Source organism: Acanthaster planci, linkage group LG01 (genome assembly GCF_054643075.1).
Source record: "Acanthaster planci isolate LZ-2023a linkage group LG01, COTS_SCS, whole genome shotgun sequence".
In the NCBI taxonomy this organism is placed as follows: Eukaryota; Metazoa; Echinodermata; class Asteroidea; order Valvatida; family Acanthasteridae; genus Acanthaster; species Acanthaster planci.
The window spans coordinates 1,929,130-1,955,809 of NC_141777.1; the positions used below are offsets into that span (position 1 = coordinate 1,929,130).

At 41.5% G+C, this 26,680-nt stretch overlaps 3 protein-coding genes across 3 annotated transcripts; 2 read left to right on the top strand and 1 right to left on the bottom strand.

Annotated features, from left to right (window-relative positions):
• Window positions 1-1,989: 1,989 nt before the first annotated feature.
• On the top strand, window positions 1,990-12,915 carry LOC110990387 (zinc metalloproteinase-disintegrin-like ohagin). Its single transcript, XM_022255373.2, has 10 exons — window positions 1,990-2,154; window positions 2,435-2,498; window positions 2,726-3,015; window positions 6,038-6,182; window positions 6,735-6,886; window positions 7,126-7,209; window positions 8,270-8,391; window positions 10,829-10,957; window positions 12,230-12,364; window positions 12,790-12,915. Exons 1-10 carry the CDS (start codon window positions 2,095-2,097, stop codon window positions 12,812-12,814), a joined length of 1,206 nt encoding a protein of 401 aa, XP_022111065.2. The 5' UTR covers window positions 1,990-2,094; the 3' UTR covers window positions 12,815-12,915.
• Window positions 12,916-14,870: 1,955 nt separating this feature from the next.
• Window positions 14,871-18,525, top strand: LOC110990390 (uncharacterized). The gene is made up of 2 exons (XM_022255376.2): window positions 14,871-15,104; window positions 16,594-18,525. The coding sequence occupies exons 1-2, from the start codon at window positions 14,885-14,887 to the stop codon at window positions 16,839-16,841; spliced, it is 468 nt and encodes a 155-aa protein (XP_022111068.1). The 5' UTR covers window positions 14,871-14,884; the 3' UTR covers window positions 16,842-18,525.
• A 97-nt stretch (window positions 18,526-18,622) lies between these two features.
• On the bottom strand, window positions 18,623-26,235 carry LOC110990389 (nephronectin-like). The gene is made up of 6 exons (XM_087145762.1): window positions 26,154-26,235; window positions 25,096-25,209; window positions 24,550-24,690; window positions 21,829-21,936; window positions 20,631-20,765; window positions 18,623-20,052 (listed from the first exon to the last, which is right to left on the bottom strand). The coding sequence occupies exons 1-6, from the start codon at window positions 26,161-26,163 to the stop codon at window positions 19,940-19,942; spliced, it is 621 nt and encodes a 206-aa protein (XP_087001888.1). The 5' UTR covers window positions 26,164-26,235; the 3' UTR covers window positions 18,623-19,939.
• Between the last annotated feature and the right edge of the window lie 445 nt (window positions 26,236-26,680).

Sequence of the window (26,680 nt, forward strand, 5' to 3'; positions counted from 1 at the left end):
ACCGGGCATCGTTCCCTCATACATACACTCGGCAGGATTCTGCCGAATTCATTTCCCACTAACGGTACCGGTGCCTACTAGTATCGGAGGACGTCTGTACGACGTCTGGAGACTACGTACGGCACGGTAACCAGTCTAGCGGTGCCGTGGCAGTTATGGCGATTAATCGAATTTTCCTATACGTAATCCTCACTTTAACCGGCGTTTTTACTCAGTGTTGTGTAAAATTACAAATTAATTTTAAGGCATAGACAACTTGAATAAATCAAATATTTCACAACTCAGATCAATGTCACACTTGACCTAGCTGAGGTTACTGTTCGTTAAATGTTGCCAGATCTGCAAAATATGCCGTGGCATATTACCATTTAAGGGTGAGTCTTCATTTGCACGCGCTTTCCCATTAGATCCCCTGCCACAGAAACGCATTGCATATTTTGTGCACGTTGCAAATTATGAATAACTGTGCAAGATCTTATTCAATAACATTCAGGTAATGTAAGTCAAAATGCAGCAAATTATATTATTTCTCTTGTGCAAGAGCTGTGCCGATGGATTTCGATTCAAACTCACAGACAAAATAACCCTATCTAACGACTAACAGAATTGCTAAAGTATTTTTACCGCCACCAAGCGTCTCAACTGTCTCCTACAGCAAATCAGAAATGTGGTGACGACTCAAGGCCAATCGTTGAATATGCTTCCATCGTCCTGGTCAGGTTGTGTGTCCTTTGGAGCATAGACGTAGACTTACTTCGTGACACTCGCCTTGTCTTGCTGGGACACCAGAAGGTGAAGGACAGAATGCCATGTAAACTACTCTGTTTTTTAATATTACCTGAAGTGTTCCGTACTTTATGATCAAGTTGAGAGTACTTCACTCAGCTCACCATCAACTCCACGAATATTGAACTATTTAATTAGAGTTGCAAAATAATTGAATTCGAATTGGCCAATATACTTATATTAGGCTGTGATGTTCGAAGGAAAAGTTGTTAAGTGTGTTGTTAAATATCTACAGTATATGTTTGGTATTTCACGTAACAAATAACTTTGCATATTGCATGATATTGTAGCAGAGTGTGTACGAACTTTGTCAAGTTTGTTCGTGCATAATGATGAGGATTGCGTTAAGCGGTACGTGTGCTATGCGTACGCAAGATGGGAGGAGCGTAGCCCTCTGTGTAAAATAAGCTCCTTGATTTGCGCGTGACCAACAGACCTTTTCTCTAATAAATTCATAATTATGCACGCATGCGCACAAATGGCCTCGGCGGCAAAAAGTGTGAGCCACGGGCCATTGAAAATTACAGGGGTGCGACTTTGATGATCATTTTCTCTCAGGTTTTCTGGCTTTGTTCAATTTTTTCTTCAGAATATCACATTAAATCGCTTTTGCTATAAAACAGCACGAAAGGTGACCGGCTTAGATACGGCAACCTCGTGTGCATAGGAAAAATCACGATTGTAAATTCCTTTCACAGAGCACCAAAAATCCCGCTTAGATAAGAAACTAACAGCAAAAACTTTTTGTCCTAAAATGCGCTTCTGTACAATGTCCTCCACTGTCCTCCACATGGGAAGAGCGGTGACGACTTGAGGCCAGTCGTCGATTTCTATGACAGGCCTAGTCAGGTTTTGTGCCCTCCCAGAGCAAATTTAGACTTTCTTGGTGACACTCTTGTTGTTTTGCTGGTACTTCAGAAGCTGAAGGCACAATGCCATCCAAACTCTGTTTTTTTTCTTTTTACATTACGTTAGGTTTTATGAAAATGATTGAAAGTGCTTCATTCACACTCAACTCAACGAATGAACTGTTTAAAGTTGGAAAATAATTAAACTCGAATTGGTTAACATAATTATACTTGGCTGTTCGAGGGACAAGTGTGTCAGAAATTGCTGGTTGCTTTCCAACAGCCTTGACTAAAATAATTTAAAACTATTTTCAGCCTCTTTCTCGTGGCCAACAACTCATAAAACAAAATTGGCATTCTAAAAGTAATTCTGCGCAGTATTATATGAAGGGGAAATTCATCTCTCTCACTTACTTTTTCCAACACAGGACGAGGGCGAGAACGAATCTACAGCTCACCCATGGCTGTTCGGGTTTTGTTGGTCGTCTTTGCTGCTTATCTTTGGGCAACTCCATGCTTGGTATTTTGTCTTCGTAAAAATGAAATTTTCTTGAGATCCACATTTAATCATTTTTTTTATATCTGCCAGGAAACATGAAGATCTCTGTCTGTAAATCAAACAGACTGTTTTCCTACTCAACAGAAAATGCATTTAACAACATCACGTAAACGTCTACGTAGTTCCTTTAGTGCGAATGTCTCGGTTGTCCATGTCTTGCCGAAGTGTGATATTTGCACCCCTTGTACAGAGAAAACGTTTTGAGTCTAAGCGTATTCCTCTCATGTTGATTTGTTTACAGTCTTGGAGAGAGCTCCAAGAACGTGACATCCAGCGTCTATTTGATGTTGAAAGCGCTGAAAAAGGTACAGATTGATAGTTCATGGAACAGGGTTGGATATTGTGAATAACAAAAGTTTCAACTAAGCGTAACTGGAGAAACTCTGGCTTTTTGAGGCTCGATCCTCAAGGAAAATTTTGAGTGCCAAATTTTTTTCCGGGAGGGGAGTCGGAAAATTGGTTTGACCAGAAATTTCAGGCCCTTTATGTCAGCCATTTCAAGAACTTCTCGTATGTTGTATATAAATTGCAGCTCCCCAACATGAAATTATCTACCCCTATGTGGTGACGGAAGAGGGTGCATTTGCTGTCACCGGTGACGCTCTCAGCTCAGATAATTTGCGTCTAACGTTCCAAGCCTTCGGTGAAGATTTCGATCTGCCCCTCCAACGAGACGACTTTGGCATCTCACCAGACTTCGAAATGCCGGCGATATCCGCCGAAGGCAGACAAAAGCTTCCTATCCGAACCGACTGCTTGTACTCAGGAAAATGGAACTCGGACCCGGAATCCGTAGTTACCGCGGAAACTAGCGAGGGTTTGGTGAGTTTTGCTTGTCTATGAAATAATGCAAACGGATCAAAAGGGTGTGAGGTCAGATTAAGGAGGATCTAAGAATGCTTTTTCTAAGGTTGATGAACGTACAGATTCCACCAGTGAGTTCATAACCGATTTTACACTCGTGAGACTTTTAAATTTTATGGCCTAAAGTGCCGAGCTTTTGGGGAAAAATCACAGTTGGGGTGGGGTAGATTCCCTTCCCTAAAGGCTAGGCCATTTCATTCATCATGTAAACACATTCATTATAAGTACGTCTGTAAAGTCTCAATATTTAATTCCATACAGGATTTCCTTGTTAGGGTCATTGACTGGCCTGTCTATGAAAAGTAGGCGTTGAGTGAGAATGGTATACTATATTGGTGTCAGAATGGTTTCAAGAAATTGCTACACCAAACCCTTCCAAACTTGTAGGCCTGGTGCTAAAAAAATCCATTGTGATGATATCAAGCAAACACTCATCAGCAGCAAATTGACAAACCATTAGAACCGAAAGATATCAATTATTGCACCGACGTTTTTACTGAAGCAACTTGATTTCCTCCTTTCCTTCGTGGTTTAAACTGTTAGTCAATATGTTATCATCACTGGCATTGTTTGTATCGTAATACAGGGATTGATTACACTCCATTTCTTAAACATTGAAGGAACTAATACGCATAGGCCTACCGCGTACCAGTTGCCAATGATATGGAGATTAATGAAACTTTCCATATGCGAGTCAACATTGCGCCAAGCGTTGCATTTCCGTCAAAATCGCTCCTATGAGGCGATTTTGATGGCCGAACGAATGCACACTTGTGTTAATATCTTAAAAATTAATGGAGTCGACTTTGTGTCCGTGAGAAAGAAACACATGAACGCATCGTGCACGCAACGTGCCCCTAAAAGGTACAAAAGACGTGATAGCTGCCGTGGTACTCAGACTGCTCTATCCGTTCAGAGCCAAACAAAAGAGGGCGTGGGTTTTGGTACTCTGACGCGAAGCTCCCTGGTCTAGTTCGGGCGGCCTGTTCTTGACACGGGTTTCTTGTTCTCGAGCTCGAACGACGGGAACACGACTCAAGAACACTGATCTCGGAACAGGATCACACACCACCTCCTCGTCAGGGTTTTACAGGAACTCACGGAAAAACTCGTGAGATTTTGATTTTTGAACAGCTGCAAAAAGTAGAGAGATGGTTTCCAAGGCCATTGGCCATGTAGACAATGGGAAGTGTTGCAAAATTAACATTAATTATTTTCCGTAACACAGAAATGAATGTTCCTGTTTATATAGAAAAGAATTCAGCCCATCCAAACCTTAACTCTCGAATAACGTACATGGACGCCGCCATGTTGCATGTTGCTTGTGATAACCGGTTGTTTGTTCCCGGCGTTGGAGCGGCCAACCCACGAACAACAAATCGAGCTGTTCGTGAACATACGGGAACAAGCCGCCCGAACTCAGCCCCTAAGTACGTGCACGCAGAACGCGTGCAAGAACCCGCTTGTAACCACATGTCTTTCTTTCGCCGATAGGGGGTGCACTTCCGCTCGAGGCGGATAAAACCTAGAGCACGTACTCGTCGTGTGACCTGAAGCAACGACTGCCATTGCCACCCGAGTGCGCGCGCGTGCGCTCGGTGTTCGTATTGCTTGTAACGTGTGTTGATACGCACGTGCGTATACGAACGTCACAGAAGCACATTCTGGTTGCTGTCAAACCTGTTTAGCCTATGAACGCAGCACGAGATCATATCACTACCGGGCACTTATAGCTTACTTCCGCTCATGCGCGTCCACATATCGGCACATTGCACGAGTTCTGCGTACGTAGCTTATCCGCCCCGAGCTGAAGTGCACCTCAATTGGAGAAAGAAAGACAGGTGGTTTCAAGCGGGTTCTTGCACGCGTTCTGCGTACCGTGTACGCAAAGACCATACATGCCAGAGGGTGCGTTCGATTAGCTTACACGTGTAAGTCAAACTTACACGAGAGCGTTCGTTTAGCCATCACGTGATCCTCGTGCCTGCCCTGGTGTCAGCCACCACTACCCCAGCTGGCGAGCTGGTCTCTGGAGGCTGCTCGAGTGTAATGACGTCATGGATGGACTGTTCGAGCATGGACGTACATGTACATGATGGAACGAGGCGGGGACTCGACCTTTTTCCCAGAATGCCTTGGAAAACACACTGTAGCGTTCGACAAGCCTCATTTTGAGGCTTCCCTTGAGTGTAACACTGGTGTGTTCAGGGAAGCTAATCGAACGCACCCAGTATAAATTAGTTACGCGTACTCAGCGCGCTCCGCGTCAAACGTGCATATACTTGCGCACCTTTGCGGTGAGTACCAATAAAACACACCCTCTTTTGTTCCGCTCGGAGCGGATACGGAGCACGCACTCTAGGTTTTCTTATAGAGCTTTCATGGGTGGTACCATTACAATGGAGATCTCTGGGTGCGTTCGATTAGTTTCCCTGAATACACCAGTGTAATACACGCAAGGGAAGCCTTGGAATGAGGCTAATCGAACGCTGCAGTGTATTCGCCAAGGTATTCTGGGAATAAGGTCAAGTCCCCGCCACGTTCCAGCATGCCCATTCACGAACAGTCCATCCGTGACGTCATTACACTTGGGCAGCCTTCAGAGACCCGCTCGCTAGCCGGGGTAGTTTTGGCTCACACCAGGGCAGGCACGAGGACCACGTGATGGCTAAACAAACGCTCTCGTGTAAGTTTAACTTACACGTGTAAGCTAATCGAACGCACCCAATAGGTGGTACTGCACTCACACGCGCATTCTGAAGCATGACGCGCGTGTGCATTTGGTAATGACTACCGCGTACCACCTTTCCACGTGTGTTGTGCCACTGCAGGATTGGCTCTTAATTCTGATTATCGAATACAATACAAAGCTACAACTTCGCCATTTTGCGAGTCTGGTCAGGTGCTGCCTGTAATATCTGACATGCCTACGCTATGTCCACTCGTACCTCAAATTGATTTTGCTTCCTTTCGTGTGTAGCATGTGATGATTTATCGCAAGGGTGTGCCGATACACGTCACGCCATTGAAGGATCACCCAGCTAGTCATGAAGGTGTTGGTCTGGCCCACGTTGCGTATAAGGGCAGCAATGAAATCCGTTGCGGTGTTGACAGTAGTGTCATGGGTAAGAAGATTGAAGATTTTACGCATGCACCACAATTGTCATTCACCCAATCGGTGTTTTCCCAGGGGATATATGTCCGCAACTCTTTGACCTGGGTAATGGATCAATCGATCCCCCATACTTTCTGCTTGTGAGAAACAAAATCGTGAGGAATTGAGATTTACTTTGTTTTGTATAGCATTGGGGAAAAAAGATGCTCAAAACGTAGAGTGGTAATTTATCGCCCCCGCCTCCCTTACTTTTGAAATTACACGGCGGGACATTTTCGGGATGTTGATTATCCTATGCCTACTTGGTGCGGCTTAACGGCTATAGCACCCTGCAATTCGCGTGAGGGGTAGTTATCGTGGTCAGGTTAAAACAGTGTGGCCTTTATGACACCCCAGATTGGATGAAGTTAAAGGGATCTCTGCAGGACATGAGATTGATTAGCTGATGATGCAATGAATTGCTTACAATGAACAGACCATGCACTGTCGGTCTTAGGGATTTGGAACGTCAATCTGGCTACGATGAGTATCCAACAACGCCTTTTTCTGTTCATACTTCTAGGTCCAGTTCGATACACCACTGAGCACGAAACCTCGGAACCCGTTCACAAAGAGGCACAAAAAGTACTTGAACTGGCGCTGTACGCCGACTACCAGCTGTATGAGAAACACGGGAGTGAAACCGGCCAGAAGCTCATCAGACTTGGTGCAGCGGTAATCACAGGGAATTATTATAGATAATCTTCCCAGGGAAAGAAAAATCCCCATGGGTGACTGAACAATTTTATCTAAACGAATTGCAGAATGGAGCTCTTGTTGTCTACGTACAAGAAATTGATTTCCCTGATTTTTAAAGCTCGCTATTATATTTTTTATGAAACACTTGTCTATATTGTTTACCTTACTTGAAGTGAGAATTGACATGATTAACACATGGTCCGTCTGTTTTGCAGGCCACTGGACTTCTCAAACTTCAATCTCTCACGGGCGGCAATTTAAATATCAAGCTCACAGGGGGCGGAGTCATTACAGACGAGGTAGGTAGGTAGAAGGTGCTGCAAGAAACTTAATTTCCTTTCATTTTAAAATCTTTATCCATTTTGTATTGGACTATACATTGTTTAAAAAATAACCTTAGCGAATTTAACTGTCAATATGTTTGTTATATATGTTTGTCAATACATTTCAACAAAACAAAAATAGAACCAAAAACAAAAAAAACGAACATGTTGACAGTGAAATCCGCCTATGTTATTTTGTAAACAATAAGTAGTCTTAATTGTAACAAGCTGATAAAGGCTATATTCCTAAAGGTAGGTTTACACTGTGTTCCCGGCGGCCACGGCGGTTACCTTTCTGGCAACTGTGGACAAAACAGTATGGACGTGAGACAACGCGGGGGAGGGGGGAGACGGGATGGGCAAACGTGACAAGATGTGACGGTTTACAGGCCTGGTGCGATGCGGCACGTTGCGTTTTATTACGGTTTGATAAGGTGAGCATGGTCTGGGAGGGAGTATAAAAGCCGGGCCAGGCAGGGCAACTTCATGCAACATGATAAAAAAATTCGAAAAATCAACTTTGCAGGACCTAACAAAATCCCACGGCGCACTACGTTTCAGGCAAATGTAATTGCCGTGGCCGCCGGGAACACAGTGTAAACCAAACCTAATGAAGATATGTCGTGATTCGCTTGAAATGTGACACTAGAAAAATACATACATCACACAACACTGAAAAATCGAGTCTACAGAGATTAATGTTCTTTCTATTATGTGCAGTTAAAGGTTGTTGAATATATGTACTGTATAAATATTTCTTTATCTGTTTAAGAAAGTTGAACCTTGTCGCCGGAGTGGTGGCTGGAAAGATGAATTTATTGACGTTGTCTGTGTTATTTCTTTGAAGTGATTCATACAATACGCGTGAACGAAATGACTCAGCTGTCTTCTGACGATAAGCAATAAGGTTTTGGGGAATCTTTTTTGAGAAAAACGTTAATGATGTACTCTATTTAAAAATGGGCTTCATGGGATATACGTTATTGTATTTTCATTAAAACGACTGGAAAAACGAGTATCCATTATTGTTTTAAAGGACGAGCTTCAAACGACAACAAATATAGTTGACTCGCTCTTCAAGTGCAGAGATCATGCAGGTGATAATTGGAAAGCACCAGGTGAACCGTTTCACTTTGACAATGCTGCCTATGTATCAGGGTGAGTAGCCTATAGGAGAAATTAATAACTGATTATCTTTCTGGGAGGAACATGGATGAATTTAGAAATTCCATTGTCGATTTCCATCCAATTAACCTTTGCAGGAACCCAGCAATAAATTACCAGACGATTTTCATAGAATTCAACAGCATTCTAAGTCGCACTTTTCCTTCGGCAGTAGTTAAGCGGCTGGCTGGACGCTTTGCACTTACAACAGATAGACTGGTTCCCAATCCCTCTAAATATGGTTACTTATATACACCACACTATAAACATACAGGAAGGACACAGAAGGAGTTGCAACTCTGGCACTTCAAAGTATTTAATGATGGTCGCCGCCAAGTCAGACGTATAATAGAAAACATTCCAAAAATGCCTGATCACTGCCTGCATCTTAGCCGGACAAGCGGGGCCAGAAATATCCTAGCAATACTTGTAGTTTTTTGCTTGCAATTAAATACAAATTATCGATGTGACCAGGAAATAGGGAGAGAAACATCCCTGATATTAGATCTACTTTTACCATCGTAAATAAACTTTTAAATTATGATACACCGTTCTATTACCCATGCACGGTTTGTAATTTTTGTCTCCTCCCTCCAATCCATCAGTGTTCAAAGACTTGGTACAAATTTGGCTAAGACTGGCCAACAAAATGTTGACTATTACTGGAAAGCTAAGTTCATAAGTAACAAAATGCGCTATTTCATCACAGGGGAGTGATCGTGAAATCACATAAAAATTCGTTTTTGTGCAAATGCCATAATAAAAATGATTCAAACAAAACACATATTTTGTAAACAACCAGGCTATTTAGTCCAAAAATAACTCCAGAGGAAAGCGCTCATTAAGGGCAATGAATGCACATATAGATTTAGGGCACACAGTGTAATACAACCAACTGTGCAAGCATTGCATTTGATGTTGTCATGAGATCATATCAAGCACCAACAACATTCTCCTATACCTCAGTGCACAAATTTTAAGGATGTAGATTACCAGCGACAAATTGCAGCGGCGATTATAGGGTACAAAGGGGTTTCGTGGTTGTGAAACATATGTTGCGTAGCGAGCGTTCACTGCGCTCTGGCTACGGACATACCGGGCATGCCAGAAAGCGGTAATTGGCCAGATGTTGAAGCCCGGGCAGTTCAAACTCCTTCTGTGTCCTTCCTTTATGTTCTGTTCATGCTGAACATCCTAGTTTAGTCACTTTTAATGCTGGGGATTCCCCTCAGCCAGAAAAATTTTTTTAGTCGGCCTCTAGCCAGGTCCCAAGGGAATGTGTATAAAACATGGTGTCAACAACTCCGCCATGCGGCCCCATGGGAATATTTGAACTGCTGAAGCCAAGCCTTGCCAGGGCTAGCCAGGGCTAGCCAGGGCCTGTCATATAGGATCCTATCATGTCTGGCAGGCCAGCGGCATTCTCTGGTCGAGTTCGGTCGGCCTGTTCTTGACACGGGTTTCTTATTCTCGCGCTCGAACGGCGGGAACACGACTCAAGAACACTGTTCTCGGAACAGGATCACACACCACCTCCTCGTCAGGGTTTTACAGGAACACACGGAAAAACTCGTGAGATTTGGATTTTTGAACAGCTGCAAAAAAGTAAAGAGATGGCTTCCAAAGCCATAGACAATGGGAAGTTTTGCAAAATTAACGTTAATTTTCTGTAACACAGAAATGAATGTTCCTGTTTATATAGAAAAGAATTCCGCCCATCCAAACATTAACTCTCTTGGACGCCGCCATGTTGCATGTTGCTTGTCACTAACTACCAGCGGTAACCGGTAAGTTCCCGGCGTTCGGGCGGCTGACCCACGAACAACAAATCGAGCTGTTCATGAACATACGGGAACAAGCCACCCGAACTCAGCCACTGATGTCTCAGAGTCATTGACTGGCTGTGGGGAGAGGACAGATGTGGCTTGGCCGTTGATGAATGGCGGAAGCCTTGTCCCTAGGGACCCCCCTTCAAATTCAGCAGGACTAGACATAAAGGTATCCCGGCCTTACTTTGACCCCTCTCTGCGGTTTTTAAAAGTTTTAGGGGCTAGAAGACACCTACGGAGAAATATAAATGCCTTTGAGAAAAATTGAAAATTATACACCATGACAAAAGCGACTAGCCGATAGAGGCCGTTTAGGACTTCAAAAAAGGAATGTTACATAACGCCTCGCAAGGTTTAATGAAATATCAAAATTCCATGCCAGCCTACAGCCTCTTTTACACTTTAATCGATTAAATTGCAAACAATCAGCAAGAACACGTGTGGTTGGGGGGTTGGACAAGAATACTTTGGCACAGGATTGAGAGAAATCAGTTATCATGCACATTAAACACGACCGTAAGAAGCCTCCATTTGTAATTTTGACTTGATATTCGATAATATTATTGGATATGATGCACTTTATCTCCTCATGTGTTTGACAGACAACCCTATATTTTCACGGTGGGCTATGCGTACATCGGTGTATGCGGAAACAAGCATGCTGTCTCGATATCGGGATTTCGAGAACCAGACGGCAATGCTCCTACACTCGCTCACGAAATAGGGCACAAGTAAGTGACCAAACATTTGAATGTACAGAAAAACCGGTGCATGATCAAGACTGTAATCGGTTTTTCGGTTTCATTTTCTTGTATTGTCATACTCATTGATGAGGATTGTTCCCAAAATCGTAATCACATCATATTTCGATGATACTGCTGTTACAGACTTTTAACAGCTTGAATATAGGCTTGGTATTTTTTCTCTTTGGTTAAAGATACATGCTGAACCCACAACATGTAGAATTTCGAAACATAAATGCGGCATAATTATTTGGTTTTCAAAAATGAAAAACATCTGAGTACCCCCACATTATGATAAACGTACATTTTAAATGGTCTGCTAAAATCGAATTGGAGGCTTACACAAGTAGTCAGTTGGCTATAGGCCCCAATTTGAATATCAACAATTTTAGTTCGAACCTCAAGAACACTTCCAGACAACCTAGACACTAATCTTGTTCGCTAACAAATATTACGATATTCCTTTGGCAGATCTCCTGTACACAAAACAAACCAAACGTTTCAGAAGATTTCATTCAGATTTTGATACCAAGACAATGCATAATATTTTTTGGGTTTTGATTTGGTTTATTTATTTCCCATACTATACACAATTTAAATAATATAAGGTAATGAAACTAAATTAAATAGTATGGAGGGAGGTCAGACGAAAAGCCAAAGCTTGTACGGGGTCTGCCCCCTGCAAAGATAATACATGTAAATTTACAATTCTCGGGAGAAACAACTATCAGAAATAATACTACAGAATAATGTGTGAAGGTCTTCATTAGTTCAAGTTAGTAAATAGCTGTATACAACAACACAAAATCCTAATCACAGGTTTCAAAATATATAAATACAACTTTGGCATTGTTTAGAAGAAATCATACTCTCAATTGTCAGCCACATTTAATAAAAGTTTCCTATAATGCCTTTTACAAGTTGTAATTGTCGTCATTGGACAAAGAGATCTGATTTGGTTCCAAAGAAAGAGTCCCTGGTATCTAACAGTGGAAAGGTGAATAGATGTTCTGACTTTATCAAGATGAAGCTTATTTGACGACCTGGTGCTATAATTGTGAATATCAGTAGTCCTTGCAAAAAGAGATTTAATATTCAGAGGCAGTATTCCTTTTTCAAACTTAAACATTAAATCACACAAGTGATATTTGTAAAAGTCGTAAATAGATAAGGTATTAAATTTGACAAATAACAGGGCCGAGTGATCTTGAACGTAAGAACCATTTATAGACCTTAACGATTTCAATTTCAATGACATAGTCTCGGCTGTCGGCATGATGGTACTGATAACACATGTGACAGCGGGACCTATATCATGGCTAGTGGTGTGCCTTTCGATTTCAACCCATCTACGTGGTCGACCTGCAGCAAGGACGAATACGATAAGTTTATGGCGTAAGTAAAAAGACTGACTTTAATCCCAGACCTCAGGGTCGATCAGTTACTCTGAAGGATCCCATTTTCCGTAAGAGTTGTCTTCGCCATCATTGATTAAAGTCCTGCCTGAAACGACCGTTGTCGTCTACGCTCCCGAATGTCTTACATACAAAGAAGCTACAACGGATCGAAGCGTCTCGCCACTTTTTACGGTACCAGCGAGACGGACATCAAGGACTGCAGAACAGCAAAAGACATAAAACCGATGTAACGAGCCTGGATCTATTTTTATCAAATAACTTTGGGATTTTGACCATTGAAGGCTCTGTTAAGTTTATCACGCTTCAAGGGAAAAACAAAGTATTACAAACAAACCACACTTTGCTGCGTCGAAATTTGCAGCCTTTAAGTGACATTAAATTTTTTTTTTGGATTTCTTTCAGGACCGTAAGTTGTTATGACGACTAAGCCCAATTGCAGCTGGCCAGAGCCCCGCCTTGTGAACGTTTCTTCGCAAATATACCAGCTTTGTGTGAAATTTAATTTAGTGGGTTTTTGATCTATTTTCTGAGGTTGTATTGCATTCTTTTTTAGAAAACAGGGCCGTAGTATATAAAAAGTGTTCCCCCCTACAGGGTTACGTTTTCATTCAATTGATACTTCATAGTGTTAAGTAACCGGACATGAAAGACTTGTAGCAGGTTTGTTTAATGTTAATTACTTTGGCATAAAGGGTTGCCTTCTTTTAAGAACGATTTGGGTTCTTGGTTACCATTATTAAATTATGTTCTACTTTAAGACTTGAAAGAGGGGTACTCGTTATATTCCATTAACAAATTCACAGTAACCATCATTATTCAAAACACAGAAAAGTCCTTGTACAAGTCCATGTACAAGGCAAGTTTCGGGTTATTTCAAATTCTTTACGTATAAACAGCGAATAGGAGAGTATATGATTTCAGTTGGCTCCAGAATTGAAAGGGGATCTCTTTTCTTGAAATTTTCTGTGCAAAAATTATGAAATAGCTTGTTCTTGGTTTCATTGTTTTTCCTGTGTAAAGCTATGTTGTTTTTTCTGACTTTAAAAGTAGTTTAGGCAAAACAAAAAGCAAACAGCAACGGAAGGTGAGAATAAACAGGACAAAAGCTGAAAAAATGCGTTGTTTCATTTCAAATGAAAACGTAAGTAAATTAAAATTTAATGTCAATCATTTCCCTTTAGTATAGTGCTTTTCAAGGTGGTGATGTATATCCCCTTCGAATTTCGTGGTCGGGTAGCGATTTCCTTTTTACGTAGTTCACTAAGTTCAAGTTCACTTGAAAAAAGGCTGTAGTCATTGCTCTGAAGTACTTTTTCTCAAGGAAGGTCAACTCCAATATTTCCGAAGTCAACACGGGAAGCTGCCACGAGACATTGATAGTCTCCTGTCTGTTGAGACTGACTTTAAAACCATTTTTCTACATAAGGAATGCACATGACTGGTGTATCCGCACTCAGTTGTTTTTATAAAAAATATACCCCTGGACAATTTCAGGAGCAACCCCCCCACACACACACAGGTGCGAATTTACGGCACCGCGCGTGGAAATGCAGATCACAAAGGCCTTCTCCTTATATTTTCAAGTGATTCCTAAATTAATTTTTGAGTACTAAACTGGGAGGTCTTTGGATTCCAGATTGGTAACATGGACAATCGAGGTATAGTTATCCCTGATGATATAAATCCTCCTTCCACAACAAACTTCCTCGCAACGAGGTGCTATACGTGAAGTCTGAACTTTGGATATGTGACCCGTAAGAAGAATTGCTGCATTTGTCTTTGATGAAATAGTTGGATCTGTAAGCCGTGATACAGCTGATGTGGTTTTTGACGGCGGGGATGTGAGCTAGAGATAGGGATAAACCGAATTGTTCATTGATATGGCATGCGTCAGATTCCAGGCGTCATTTGTTTGTTACTTTGTTGTTCCATCATTTCTGTGCTTGTCTCATTCGGCAGACCTGACTGGCTATCGACGGATCCACCATTTGCAATAATGGGGTAGTTGCCACGCAGTTTGTTCCAAAAGTATTACCAAACCGGTTAAGGACAAGCGAATACGTAATTAGGGAAAAAGAAAATGTTTTTACCCTGACAAAATTATTGGAAGCGAGTACCCCACGTTTGATCTGCTACTGTTACTAATAATTATGAAACATTCGCTAAATACGTCACTGTTGTGATATATTGGGGTCACTCATGGAAATATCCCTTTCGGTACCGTTGTGCCAAAAAGGCACAAATGAAACACCCCCTGTGCATCCCACAGTGCCAGATGAGCACGAGAAATTGCAACCTCTTCGCTACTGACGTGCCATTCAGGGACAATCTAATCGGCAGGTTGTCTATAAAGCGTAAGGACGCCCTCACGTGAACACCCGCTTCTGATTGGTTGCTCGTTGGCAGGCATCCTTTGCTGCGATATAAGTTCAGCGTGGGTACGTACGCGGTCCATTGCCACTTTCTTTCATGCATCTGAGTAACACACAGCTACTACATGAGCAATTACGGCCAAAACATGGAAAACGAAGACATTTTACCAGAATTGTTGGCCGATAGCGACTCCGACATGTCGTCCTTCGATTCCAGCGATGCCAGCGGTATGGGCGACGGTGAAGATGATTTCTCGGCAGCAGCAAAGCCCCATTATCGGCGAGGGTGGAGCAAAGCCGGACCTTCATGGCGGAAACATGGGAAGACAGCACCCGAATTTACAGGTGAGCAGTCTGATGAAGATGTCGTTCATTTCCACAATTTCCCACCTCACTGTTCGAAATATGATGCATGCTTAGATTCTGGTATAATGCGAAACTTGGACTCCTTGACCAGGCGCATCTGCATCATCACCAGAGAAGCTTCTTGATGAAGGGGCTTGATGATAGAGTACAGGTGGTTCTTGCTCCATCCTGCCCAACGGTTGAGACGCCGATGACAGCCCTCTACATTGTTGTTTGTCCTAATGCTGCGCATAAACACGGAGCAGTTGGCCGTGCTCCAGGTGGATGCTGCAGCCATGATGCCGAGACGTAGTCACGCAGCTGATGTTGATTGAACCTTGCCGCTCGGACAAAGGCTGTGGCTGAATTGGAGGGCTCACACGCACCACAGATGTGGAACCCCAGTTATACCTCAACTGATCTATTGATGAGCCACAATTACCAATAACTTCATTTTACAAGACCTTTGTTACAAACTGCAACTTAAATACAATCCCACAAGAGTTTGTTCACTATACATTCTTAAATCGACCCAGTCATTTTCCTAGTCATTAAAGAAACCTAAAATTCATATCCGCATTACTGATTTCAGAAAGTTATTCAAACAAACTGGAAATGACTACTGGAAGATTTGAAATTCAAAGATGTTCAAATTGCTTTAACAATTCGAAGAATTTGCTGTTACATTGGCACAAACCAGGACCCACCCGTTCAATAAATATAGCTTGTGTGGCACGTTTTGGCTACTGTAGATTTCAAAAGTTGCTAGCTGCGTAGATTTGGGCAGGAATTTTCACACACAAAAATGATCGGAATTAAACGAATGAATAATGTGAATGAATTAGTACATGCACAAGTCTCTGTCTTGTTTTTCTTTTCTTCTACGTATGGTTGACGTACCTAAAAAGAAAATTACACGCACAGATAACACTGGAGGGGGACAGACGACTTGATACGGGGACGACTTGACCCGGGGACGACTTGACCCGGGGACGACTTCACCCGGCCGGGAACGCGCAACTTGACCCGTTTCTCTTTAATTCATGCCATTCTCGTCTGGCAGTGTTGCATTATTGATTTGAGATGAAGATATTCATAAATTTCAAAGTTGGCAGAAAAGGAAATTTTTGGAAATCCCTTCTAACTTCACAAGTTTTTTGTCATGGACTATGCTTCGACTAAAATGTGAAAATGCTCCAGTATTGTCCAATCGAAATCATGACTTGTGGCTCATTCATCTGGCGTTGACCAGTCACGTTAAATTTCAGGCTGTACGGTGACAGGTGGCCTAACAAATACAGTTAAGGGTGATTTCTTCTCCTTACAAACACGTTAAAAATAGCTGTTTTGGGAAAACTGTTTTTTTGTATAATACGCATCTAGAGATCAGCCAGAATAATCCAGGTGCTTGTCAAGCAGAAGTAGGTACAACCCTAATGCCATACATGTTTCTTAGCAACCTAATGGGTTTTCCTTGTTTCTTTCACAGGCCACACTGAAGCAACACATTCTGAAGAATGGATAGACTTCACGCCAGTACAGATCTTCCAGTTATTTTTCTTGCAAGTGGTGTGGGAACTCCTGGTCAGTAGGGAAGAGTGGAGATGCCGGACATGTGCACAAGAGCATCCCTTGTATGCCAGAAGATGTACAGCATTATCCAGGCAAAACTATAAAGCGCAACTGTGTTGTTTGCAGTACCAAAGCTCGGAGAAGGCAAACCCGCATGATTTGTAAGGTGTGTGATAAGCCAATGTGTGTCATTGGATGCTTTGAGAAATTTTACTCCTAAGATTCCTCAAACAGGTTGCCAATTTTTGTTGGTTTTTATTCCAGAAGACCAGAAATCACATTTTTCTCCCCCATTTCAATGTTGTGGTAGAAACGAGCCAGCATGGTACAAAAAATAGAGTATTATTGGCCAGTTTGGTTGGAAGTATGTGCCAATATTTGTTGCTTTTAATTCCAGTTAACTAGAATTACAATTCCCCCCCCACCGTTTCATTGTTGCGGTAAAACGAGCCAGCACGGTGCAGAGTTTTCTCCTAACAATGAAAGGGGGGGGGTTGGCATTCTGTCCAATGATGGTAATTTTGGATTTTGTTTTCAATGTAGACCACTCATCTCATTTTGGAGTTGAACACTCCGGTTCGTGTTGACTAATAAGCATATTCGTTTTGTGCAATTCAATCGTGAAAACATGAAAGGCAGACTAATAATGATTAGGTTGGTCTCTAAGTTTGTTGCAACTTCTCCACTTTGTCAATATTGGTTTAGTACTCACTGCATAATAAAGTCAGGTTATGCCCATACAATCTGTAGAGGGCAGTATGCATAGACCATATCAAGCTGTGGTATTGAGGCTGCATACGATAAAAAATCTCTTGTCTAGAGCTAGGTCTAGGTCTTCGCTCCTTTGGAAATGCGTGGAGACGCGTAGACAATAGACCTAGCCATAGCTCTGGAGGCCCCGACACGGCCTTAGCTGATAGTTTTTCTCTCTGTGGGTTGGTATTCAAGGGGAGGGGGGTAGCACAGAGAGGGGCTGGCGCTGAAAGGGATATTCAGCAAAATGGACCTGAACACGTTTTATTGACGTCGAAAATTGAGAAATGTGAAGGCCGGTTCAGGCAAATGCTACAGGCGAATGGGAGAGCGACGTGGATTGGACGTCACAAAGGATTTGCAATAAAATTTCTCTCGAGTTGAAATGGGTTCAATTTTAGCGAATTCACAGCGCGAATATTTGATCTGACGTTACAAATTCGCGATTATGTTCACCTTCCCGTGAAGTATTAACCGGTCCTAAGATAACATTTGGAAATAATGAACAAATAAATATGTTAATTAAAATAGCCTTTGGCTTACTGTATATCCAGAGCAAAACAACATTGCCCAAAGGATTTTTCTTATATCAAAATGAAGTTTTGAAATAGGAAATTACCAATATGATTGATTTTTAAGATCTCAGGCAGTTCTCGGTGGGCCGATATGGGTCGTTTGGCGGCCGCTGCTTCCTTTGGTGCCTTTCATGTCTTCTGTAGACAACGCATATGGAAATTATGTACAAGTACGGTTGAGCCTCATATTACCCATACCCTTTGAAAAATGTGGCAGTTGTCTATTTTGTTTAAACATTTGAAAATTTGAATTTGAACCTTTGCAAAAGCTAATCTGGGCAAAGATCTAAGCTTTTGGTTGTCAATTCTAAAGTCTTTTGGCTGTGAATTCTATGTCACCCTAATTTAGAATGGGTAGGAATAATGTTAGGCTTTTGCATTGATGTTGCTGCTTAAACGGATACAGGATAAAATACTCATTGTAGCGCTTTTACGTGCATTTTACGTAGCTGCAATGGAAATACAGCGATGCTTTGACACCTGGCTGAAGTATTGATGGAGGAAGTTTGCCATTGCCGGGTGTAGCACACGCGTCTTGGGGGGGGAGCTGCAGCCGCTAGAGTGTACTCGAAAGATGCATGTGTAACTTTGAGTCATAGCAAAATAACTCGAACACAATTAAATTTTTCATGATGCAGTTCAGGACTTATTAATGTGGGCATACTTGAATATTTACTGGCTGCTGTTCTTCGAGTAGAAATGACAAAAAATGTCTATTTCTACTTTGTGTTCAATTTTAATGACTGATGAAATATTAAAATAACAAAAAGCATTACGCAACATTGAATTACCGTTGAAACAATGATAGTAATCACACAAATAAATCTATTATTTATATGACGCTTTCCAGATAAGTATAATAAGTTATAATAAATTATTCTATATAAACTAATCACATGACAGATCAGATTGATAAATAAATTAGAAATATCAGAGTTTCATTATAATTCAACTGCAAACATTACTACTTTCATTTAAATAGACAGACGGGAGCACTGGTTGTTTTTCCGACGTATATGGCTCAATGCCGATCATCCTTTATTTGCTCTACGCCTATGAAAGACTACTCTGTCCAACCTCTAATAAGGCTTTGCACTATGAGGCCGTCCAGAGAAACGGTTTTCCAGATTATTTTAAGGCCTTGAATATGATCTCGCTGTGATTATACCCTATCTGAATCTACGTGAGCTCAGCAGTACGGTGTCCTCATTGAGCCACATCGTATATTGCGTCTTAACTTTGGAATACAGGGTGCACTATAAAACACTATCTGAAAGAAAGAAACGTTCTCTAATATGAAAGGCTGGTGAGGCAAAAATGGCGCTGACTTGTATAACTAGTTGCCAAGCATTATCAAATAAGTAATGCTGGCCTACTAGTTGTAAAAATGTGATTTGAAGCTGCTTTAATTGAATCCTTGAATGCGTACCTTCATTTTTATTTATATTCAGTATGGGGAAATATTCGAGCCACTATCATACTGATAACACCGGTTCCAAGAAAAAGGCACCTTTTGGACCATGGAATAATTATTATTCATATTTCAAGATCTTTATACTGCTAAACACTTCAAATTGTGCTATGAATGCAGCTGTCAATCAACTACACTTTCTGAGATACGGGTTCTATGATAAACTGAATACTCAGTGAATAGAGGCCAAAATCACGTCTGTTGCAATATCTAAAGCTACGAAGCATCTCTAATTTTTCAAACGAAATAAGAAATAAAGCTATAGATAGAGTGACTCTGAAGGCAAAATGATGCCCCCTTTGTTAACGGTATTTAATATCTTGCTCACGCATGATGCATTATCAGAAAAAAGTCCAACAGTCGCAATAGTTAAACAGTTAGACCCTTTATTGCCCCCTTCCTTTCGGTGAAAATAAATTAAGTTCATGGGTCCCCTGGTATTTTTATTCCCATGAACATAAAACTTAGCCCACACAAACACGGCAGCTCTTTGGACACATTCTGCGAATGCCAGCATTATACAGGCATTCCATAGTACTAGCCACGTCCGAACAGAATGGTGCATTGTCCTTGCAATCTGAAAAAGAAAACATATTATGTCTCTCAGAAAACAACTCAATGAAAAGGACTAATGATCAAAGCAGATGACTTAAAACTTTCACATAAAGTTGAATTTTGGCCTTACCGCAATCAGGTGTTGTCACACTCATCTTTATCAAACTCCAAACACACTATGACTACACAATTAGCAGAAAAAGATGGCAACAGCGTCCTGTAGAATAATGCTCCCGACAAAGTGATGTATGAAATCTCTTAGAAATGACACGTTTTCGTGGGGCGCTGCTATCTAAAAATTGTGAATATGTCACTGCATGGCGTATTGTTAACCACGCAGAGATAGTTAACCATTAGTGGTTCCCACAGACAAAAGGATTTGGAGTATCCCATAAACATGGTCTGTGATTTCATTTTTATCCCAGTAACGTGAATCAGGAAATCAAGACCACAACATCTTCAAATTTCTGTTAGCTTTTTGACAACAGCCAGCCTTCGGTGCTAAAACAAATATGCTAACCAAAATTGTACTGATAACCTTGTTTTCTGGAACCAAATTTTAGCAGTATGCATTCGATATGTAAAAAACAAAATGCCTACCTGGATCGACAGGGTCACATGATACTCCGTCATAATTGAGCCTGAAGTCCTGAAGACAAAAGCAACGGTAACCACCTATTCTATTGGAGCAAAGTTGATCACACTCGTCTAAGCCTAGGGCGCATTCGTCAATATCTAAATATGAAATAAAACAACCAATACCAAGCTAAGTTTACTGATCAAACACATGCATGACCGCAAACTAAATTATAATTGGTTTGAAAGAAAGACTTCAGAAATGAGTCATATGTTAAAAGCAAGATATTCACCATCACGTCCACTAACACGACATTCACAAAACAAACGCCACATAAAGGTTTTGCATAGGCCTAATTCGCGAGCTCACAAGCTTATTCAAGTGGAAAGAAGTAATCACGCCTCTTCTAACAGCCGCTTTCAGTTTTTTTTTATTCAAACGGGGGGGGGTAGGGTTGGAGTACTGAATGGATTTGGGTCATTCCATGAGGTTGAGGCACAATTTGTGACGGTGTCAATTGTTACATGGGATCTGTAAAAATAAACAGCTATTTCCCTGTGTGTAGATTTGTAGAGGTGTGTGTTATTTTTACAGAGTATTAAAATGACCTACTCTACAGGTCATGACAGGTGGTACAAGTTACCCATGTAACAAGGACACCGTCACAAATTGTGCCCCAACCTTATGGAATGACCCATTTGGCAGTTGCTTGAACCGGAATACAGTTCTCACTTCTAGGTTCTTCAGTCTCAGGCTGGAAAGTAATATTTATGTCACACACCCCACAGAACACCTTTACCGAAATTTGTATCTTTGCGGAGACATGGCTTTGTTCTCCAGTACTAATTATTCGGTCGCGTGGGAAACGATGTTTTCAAAATGCTCCCATTTCAACACAAATCACTCCCCTGGACTGAAATTTCGACCGAATGTCCCTTATATGAAACATTCGCGACAGATTCCTACGAATTGAAAATTTCTCCTTTTTGAGCGATTTTCAAATATGAGTTTCGTGAAATTCTTGCGGAGAGATACACCTTTGGAAATTCCTTGTGGAGACCTATTCAACCCATTCTCCTGGGTCTCCACAAGGCGAAACATACTCACCCGCCCTGTGTGCCACTGGTGCCAATCAGACGCAAATCTGCTCAACGCAAGATTAACCCCATCCTTACAATGCCGTAAAGCATCAAAACAGAAAAAGTGCAGAAAAGAGTTTACCGATACATTCCTCCGAGAAATAGTCATACTCCAGTCCCCTGTCACACTTGCAGCGACAGGTATCTTCGTCCAGCGATGCACCACTTAAGCAGGTCAACCCTCGGCAAGCTTTGGGATAATTTATAGGTAAAATAAATCAACCTGCTGGTTGGCTGAAATGAAGTACAGCTGGTTCATGCGTTCCGAATATGATACTTATCGTCCCCGAGATAAGTCATTTATTTCCAAAGTATTTTGATTAATCATCCTACCACGACTTATCATCTTATCTTGACTTATCTTGGGACATCCAAAAATAGTACCCTTAAGCTAATATTTGTCCCCTCCAGCTCAAAACACTGTCACTTGGTGGGCCACTGCTATGATGAGAATTACGGATTGTCACTGTTCACCGTTTTGAAAGGCAGGATAAACAAGGAAAGCATGGTTGGTGCAACGGTTTTTTGCATGAGAAGAAAATTCTTGTGTGAAGTGGATTTTTTGAAAGACATTCATCCCTGCAGTGTTTTGTCAAAATACCGTAACCAAGAGTAGAAATACGCCATAAATACAACCTCTCGTTGTAATTACAAATATGAAGTTTTATCGGAGTGGTATGAGTGAGCCTTGTGATCGTCATCAGTGGCGTGTTCAGTCTTAGGCGGGGGGAGTAATGGATCCCACTAAAAAGAATGTCCAGTCATTTTTACCTGTAAAAGAATAATCATTCCTCAAAGACAAGTGGTGGTCTCGTTTCTATAGGGTTGGTGCTTACGAATCCTTGAAATAATAATAATTGGCAACGTGTCATAATTATGCCCTTCCACTAGATACGTCACTGTGCCCTATGGTATCTTTGCCTCTAAAGAAATCACGACATTAAACATCCCAAATCTGGTCCTTGACGGTTGTGGCGTGAACTACCAAGTCACTAACTCACTATCTTTGTGCCCATTCTACATTACAATACACTTGCAATGCAAAAGGGCCTCATTGCTCATATATGTGCAGTTACAATTCTTGAACTTTGCTGTTTACAGTAACCCCACAAAAGTGTTACTGATATTTTGAAACAATAACAAATTTTGAAAGTTTTTATTGCGGCCACGGCCTGGGCCTCGGCGACTGTGTCACTCAACGTGACGCTAGGTTAGGCGCTCGGGTCAAGTTTCTGCCACAGTGTGTATATAGACCTGTGGTTCATTACATTTATATTGAATTTGTTCCTGGAAATGTAGCCTTTCTTGTCTTGGTTTCGGTTGTTGATCCCGGCTGACTTGGTGTGGCGGCTGCTGCTGCCACTTAGGCCGTCATGGATTCATAACGATGTTTACGGATTGGATGTGTAATATTAAGCTTCTAAACGAGTTTACGAACTGATAAAAGTTGCGATTGATTGCTATAAAGACATGATTTGGAGGAGTGAATGGCTAGCTGTGTCAACTGTTTTCACCATACAAAAAGTGACTCCGATGAACTTTTATACTGGATAAACGTAACCTTTCTCGAATTCTACCCGCGATTTGGCAAGTCAAATTCCTTGTATATGTATTCCCAGCTGGTGACCTACATGAGTTTGTTTCACGCGGATCCGGATCGCGACCAGTGATCCGTCGTTGGATCACTGACACCAAACATGGAGCGAACAAGCTATGGGATCACTGATCGAGATCGAGATTCGTGTGAAAACAAACTGGCCGATGGATGACCCATCATGCCGACTTTGTGGTTGATTTATGTAGGTTTGGACAATCATCTTTTCCACGGCGCGCCACAAGATGAATCTTTCCTGTTGATACCTCTAACATGTAACACGGGGTTTAATTCATCCTAGGATAAACAAACTTGCGTTCCTCCTGACTAAGTCTGATCTAAGGTTACCAACTATATTCCTTTCAGAACCATACACTTGACCGTATTTGTTCACCAAACTATGTATGTATATTATGTATAACTTACGAATGCCCACTTGTACCATTGTGGATCCCACTAGTACCATTGTGGAGCCCACTAGTACCATTATGGAGCCCACTAGTACCATCGTGGAGCCCACTAGTACCATTGTGGAGCCCACTAGTACCATCGTGGAGCCCACTAGTACCATTGTGGAGCCCACTAGTACCATCGTGGAGCCCACTAGTACCATTGTGGAGCCCACTAGTACCATTGTGGAGCCCACTTGTACCATTGTGGAGTACCTTTTCAAAAAAGAAGTATTTTCTGTCCAAGCTCGTTTTCACGAAATAAATTATTAAAATACGTTTTTATGAAATCTAGTTGTATAAGCACTCTTCGTTTTTATGAGAGAAACAACTTTTTCGAGATTTTTATTTGAGTCAGTTTTTATGAGACGAGTTTTTCAAAGTCTTCACTTTATGAGAATTTTAAAAGGAATTTGAAGAAAATGTCTCTCGTGAAAATGACCTTTGAAAAATAAATCTATCCAAAAAGATTTTGCAATATATTTCATAAAAACGAGTTTCGAAGAAAAAAATCTATTTCAAACAAACTTGAAAAAGTATATTTCATTTTTTGAAATCGTGTAGGCCCTATACGTTTACTTCATTAATGGCGCTAGTGAGCTTTCGCGGTAGCTTGATTTCACTGTCTGTTTTGACGTGTTAAAAAAACCCTAACTGCTTACTTTCCGGTAGTCATTTTGCTTTATTCTATCGTGGCTTTTCATTGGGGCTAAAATATCAGTAGGCCTATAGGAAGTTCAAGTGAGTAACAGGTACATACGGATAACACGGGGTTCCGGTTTGCATAGTTTTCCATTGGCGTGGAGGATGTATCCTCGAGGGCAGCCACAATGATACGAGCCGTCGGTGTTGGTGCATTCACCGCCTTGGCAGTTGAACTCATCGGTACACTCGTCGATGTCTAAAATGCCACACACACATCAAGGTTATTATTTTTGGTTAAAGGCTTGTTAGATTGTGCCTTTGTTTGTAGATGCCTGCTGATATCTTTCCCAACAATAATTTCATAAACTCACATTATAATGAGCGTCTGAGACACCCATTACGAGACGGATATTTCCGGTGAGGACCTGCGGTTCGGAACTATGAATTTATCACAAGCGTAAAAGTCGCCAGCCACGATATATGTTTCACATCAGGTTTACCTTACAAGCATATGCCTACGCTAATGCGTATCAGTATGGCGGGGGAGGCTCGGCAGGGGGCGCTTGCAATGTACCCACAGTTTATCATTATGCGCCCCCCGGAAAAGGCTCAGCGCGATATGTCTCCCGGAAAAAACTCTTGGCAACGCATATTGACATACCTTCACATCTTCCAATCTGATCGTTGTATTGGTAGCCAGACCTTAAGCAACGACAAACGCAGCCATCCTCCTGGAGAAATGAGCCTCCCTCACATATGCGATGGCAGGCACCAGCTGTGCAACAAGGAGAATAAAAGGAACAATTTGTTTGAAAATCCGTGGTATCTACAATGGTAGGGATAAATCTACATGCTATAATAGTGCAGACAAACTGGGATTGGTGGATAAATATAAGGCAGGTACGCAAACTTTGTGAACTTTAAAGTGTAGGCACAAAGATTTTTTTTCTCAGACGCACGAGACTGTGTACTCTTCAGTTTATGAGAATTCTTTCACACTCCTATTTGGTGAAATGCACTGAAAAGCACGCTTTTTGAAACACTTAAAAATTTACTAACCGAAAACATTTCTGAGAAAAGAATTGGTGCTAACTTCTTGCAATGCATATATAACAACTGCAATCAGCAAAGAAGAGCAAATTTAGTCCAGCAAAATCTTCAAAAATGCAGGACTTTTTTGCGTACCAGCCATTGCAGCATTTAGGCTTTCTTCCTGGGATGACATCACAGTTTGCTTATAAAGATGGGAATACTCAGCACAAGAACTAAGGGAAGGGAAGGAACGGGGGCGTGCCCCATCCCCTCCCCCCAAAACTAAAACTGAAGAAAAAGGCGAATTGTTGGTCCCTTTCACTCCCCTTCATTTAAAGCATAAAGCCCCAAATATAGCCTCATCCCTCAGAAAGATCATAAATCCAAATCTCCCGCCCCCCAAAAATTTCCCCGAAACTTTGGTTCTGACGAGAATAGCTATTCTATAAAAATTAACTCTCTTGAACTTCAAGACATACTGTAGCCCTCCGGAGATCCACTGGGGGCCAACAGACACATACTAAGGAGAAAACGGATGTTTAGTTTAGTAGAGTTTTCTTTTCTTGATTGCACTGCGCCATGAGCGTCTCTCGAGGCGGATGCCGGGGTGTTATAAATAGTCGTTATTAAATACACACACCTTTTCTAAACGTGCAATAGAATTTAATCAAATTGTTAGTAATTTACCAGCAACCATCGCCTCTGTAGTTGAAACACCTGGTGATGTCGTGCTTTTCTGCGTTGTTATTAATGGCGTTGTTGGCACAGTTGGCTGGATGAAGGAAAGAAAAGAAACAGAAAAAAATATCAGAGGCAGCAATACAACGTTATGTACATGTACTGTACCTAACTAACCCGATTCAAGATTCAATATGGCGAGCGAGATTAAAGGGGTCTCCATATTCGCTTTCATGTCATCTCGGGTCTAGTAAAAATGGGTTACACATCATCTGGGTTCTTGATAAGCAAAATGATGGTCCTTTTCAATTTCCTGTTTGTCGTCATTCTTTTTTCTTTTAAAAGAATTTCCAACAACCAGTGGTGTTTTCACTAAGTAATGAAATAAACTTGTTGGACAAGAGAGCAGTTCCGGTGGTTTACTGCTTAGTGCGTATACGTAGCACAGCCTTACAAGAAATCAAGATCACAGCCACTTTCATAAGAAGACGCGCTATTATATTCGACCGCGGCCATATTAACACTCGTTAAGAGAT

Bases quoted from the DNA above. Each gene is read 5' to 3' on its own strand.
- LOC110990387 (XM_022255373.2), top strand. From the start codon at position 2,095: ATGGCTGTTCGGGTTTTGTTGGTCGTCTTTGCTGCTTATCTTTGGGCA. The intron at 2,155-2,434 runs GTATTTTGTCTT...ATTTGTTTACAG, and splicing joins TTTGGGCAACTCCATGCTTG to TCTTGGAGAGAGCTCCAAGA. The intron at 6,183-6,734 runs GTAAGAAGATTG...TCATACTTCTAG, and splicing joins TGTTGACAGTAGTGTCATGG to GTCCAGTTCGATACACCACT.
- LOC110990390 (XM_022255376.2), top strand. From the start codon at position 14,885: ATGAGCAATTACGGCCAAAACATGGAAAACGAAGACATTTTACCAGAA. The intron at 15,105-16,593 runs GTGAGCAGTCTG...TTTCTTTCACAG, and splicing joins GACAGCACCCGAATTTACAG to GCCACACTGAAGCAACACAT.
- LOC110990389 (XM_087145762.1), bottom strand. The intron at 20,766-21,828 runs GTAAACTCTTTT...TTTCATATTTAG, and splicing joins TTTCTCGGAGGAATGTATCG to ATATTGACGAATGCGCCCTA. The intron at 20,053-20,630 runs GTAGGCATTTTG...TTTCTTTTTCAG, and splicing joins ATGTGACCCTGTCGATCCAG to ATTGCAAGGACAATGCACCA.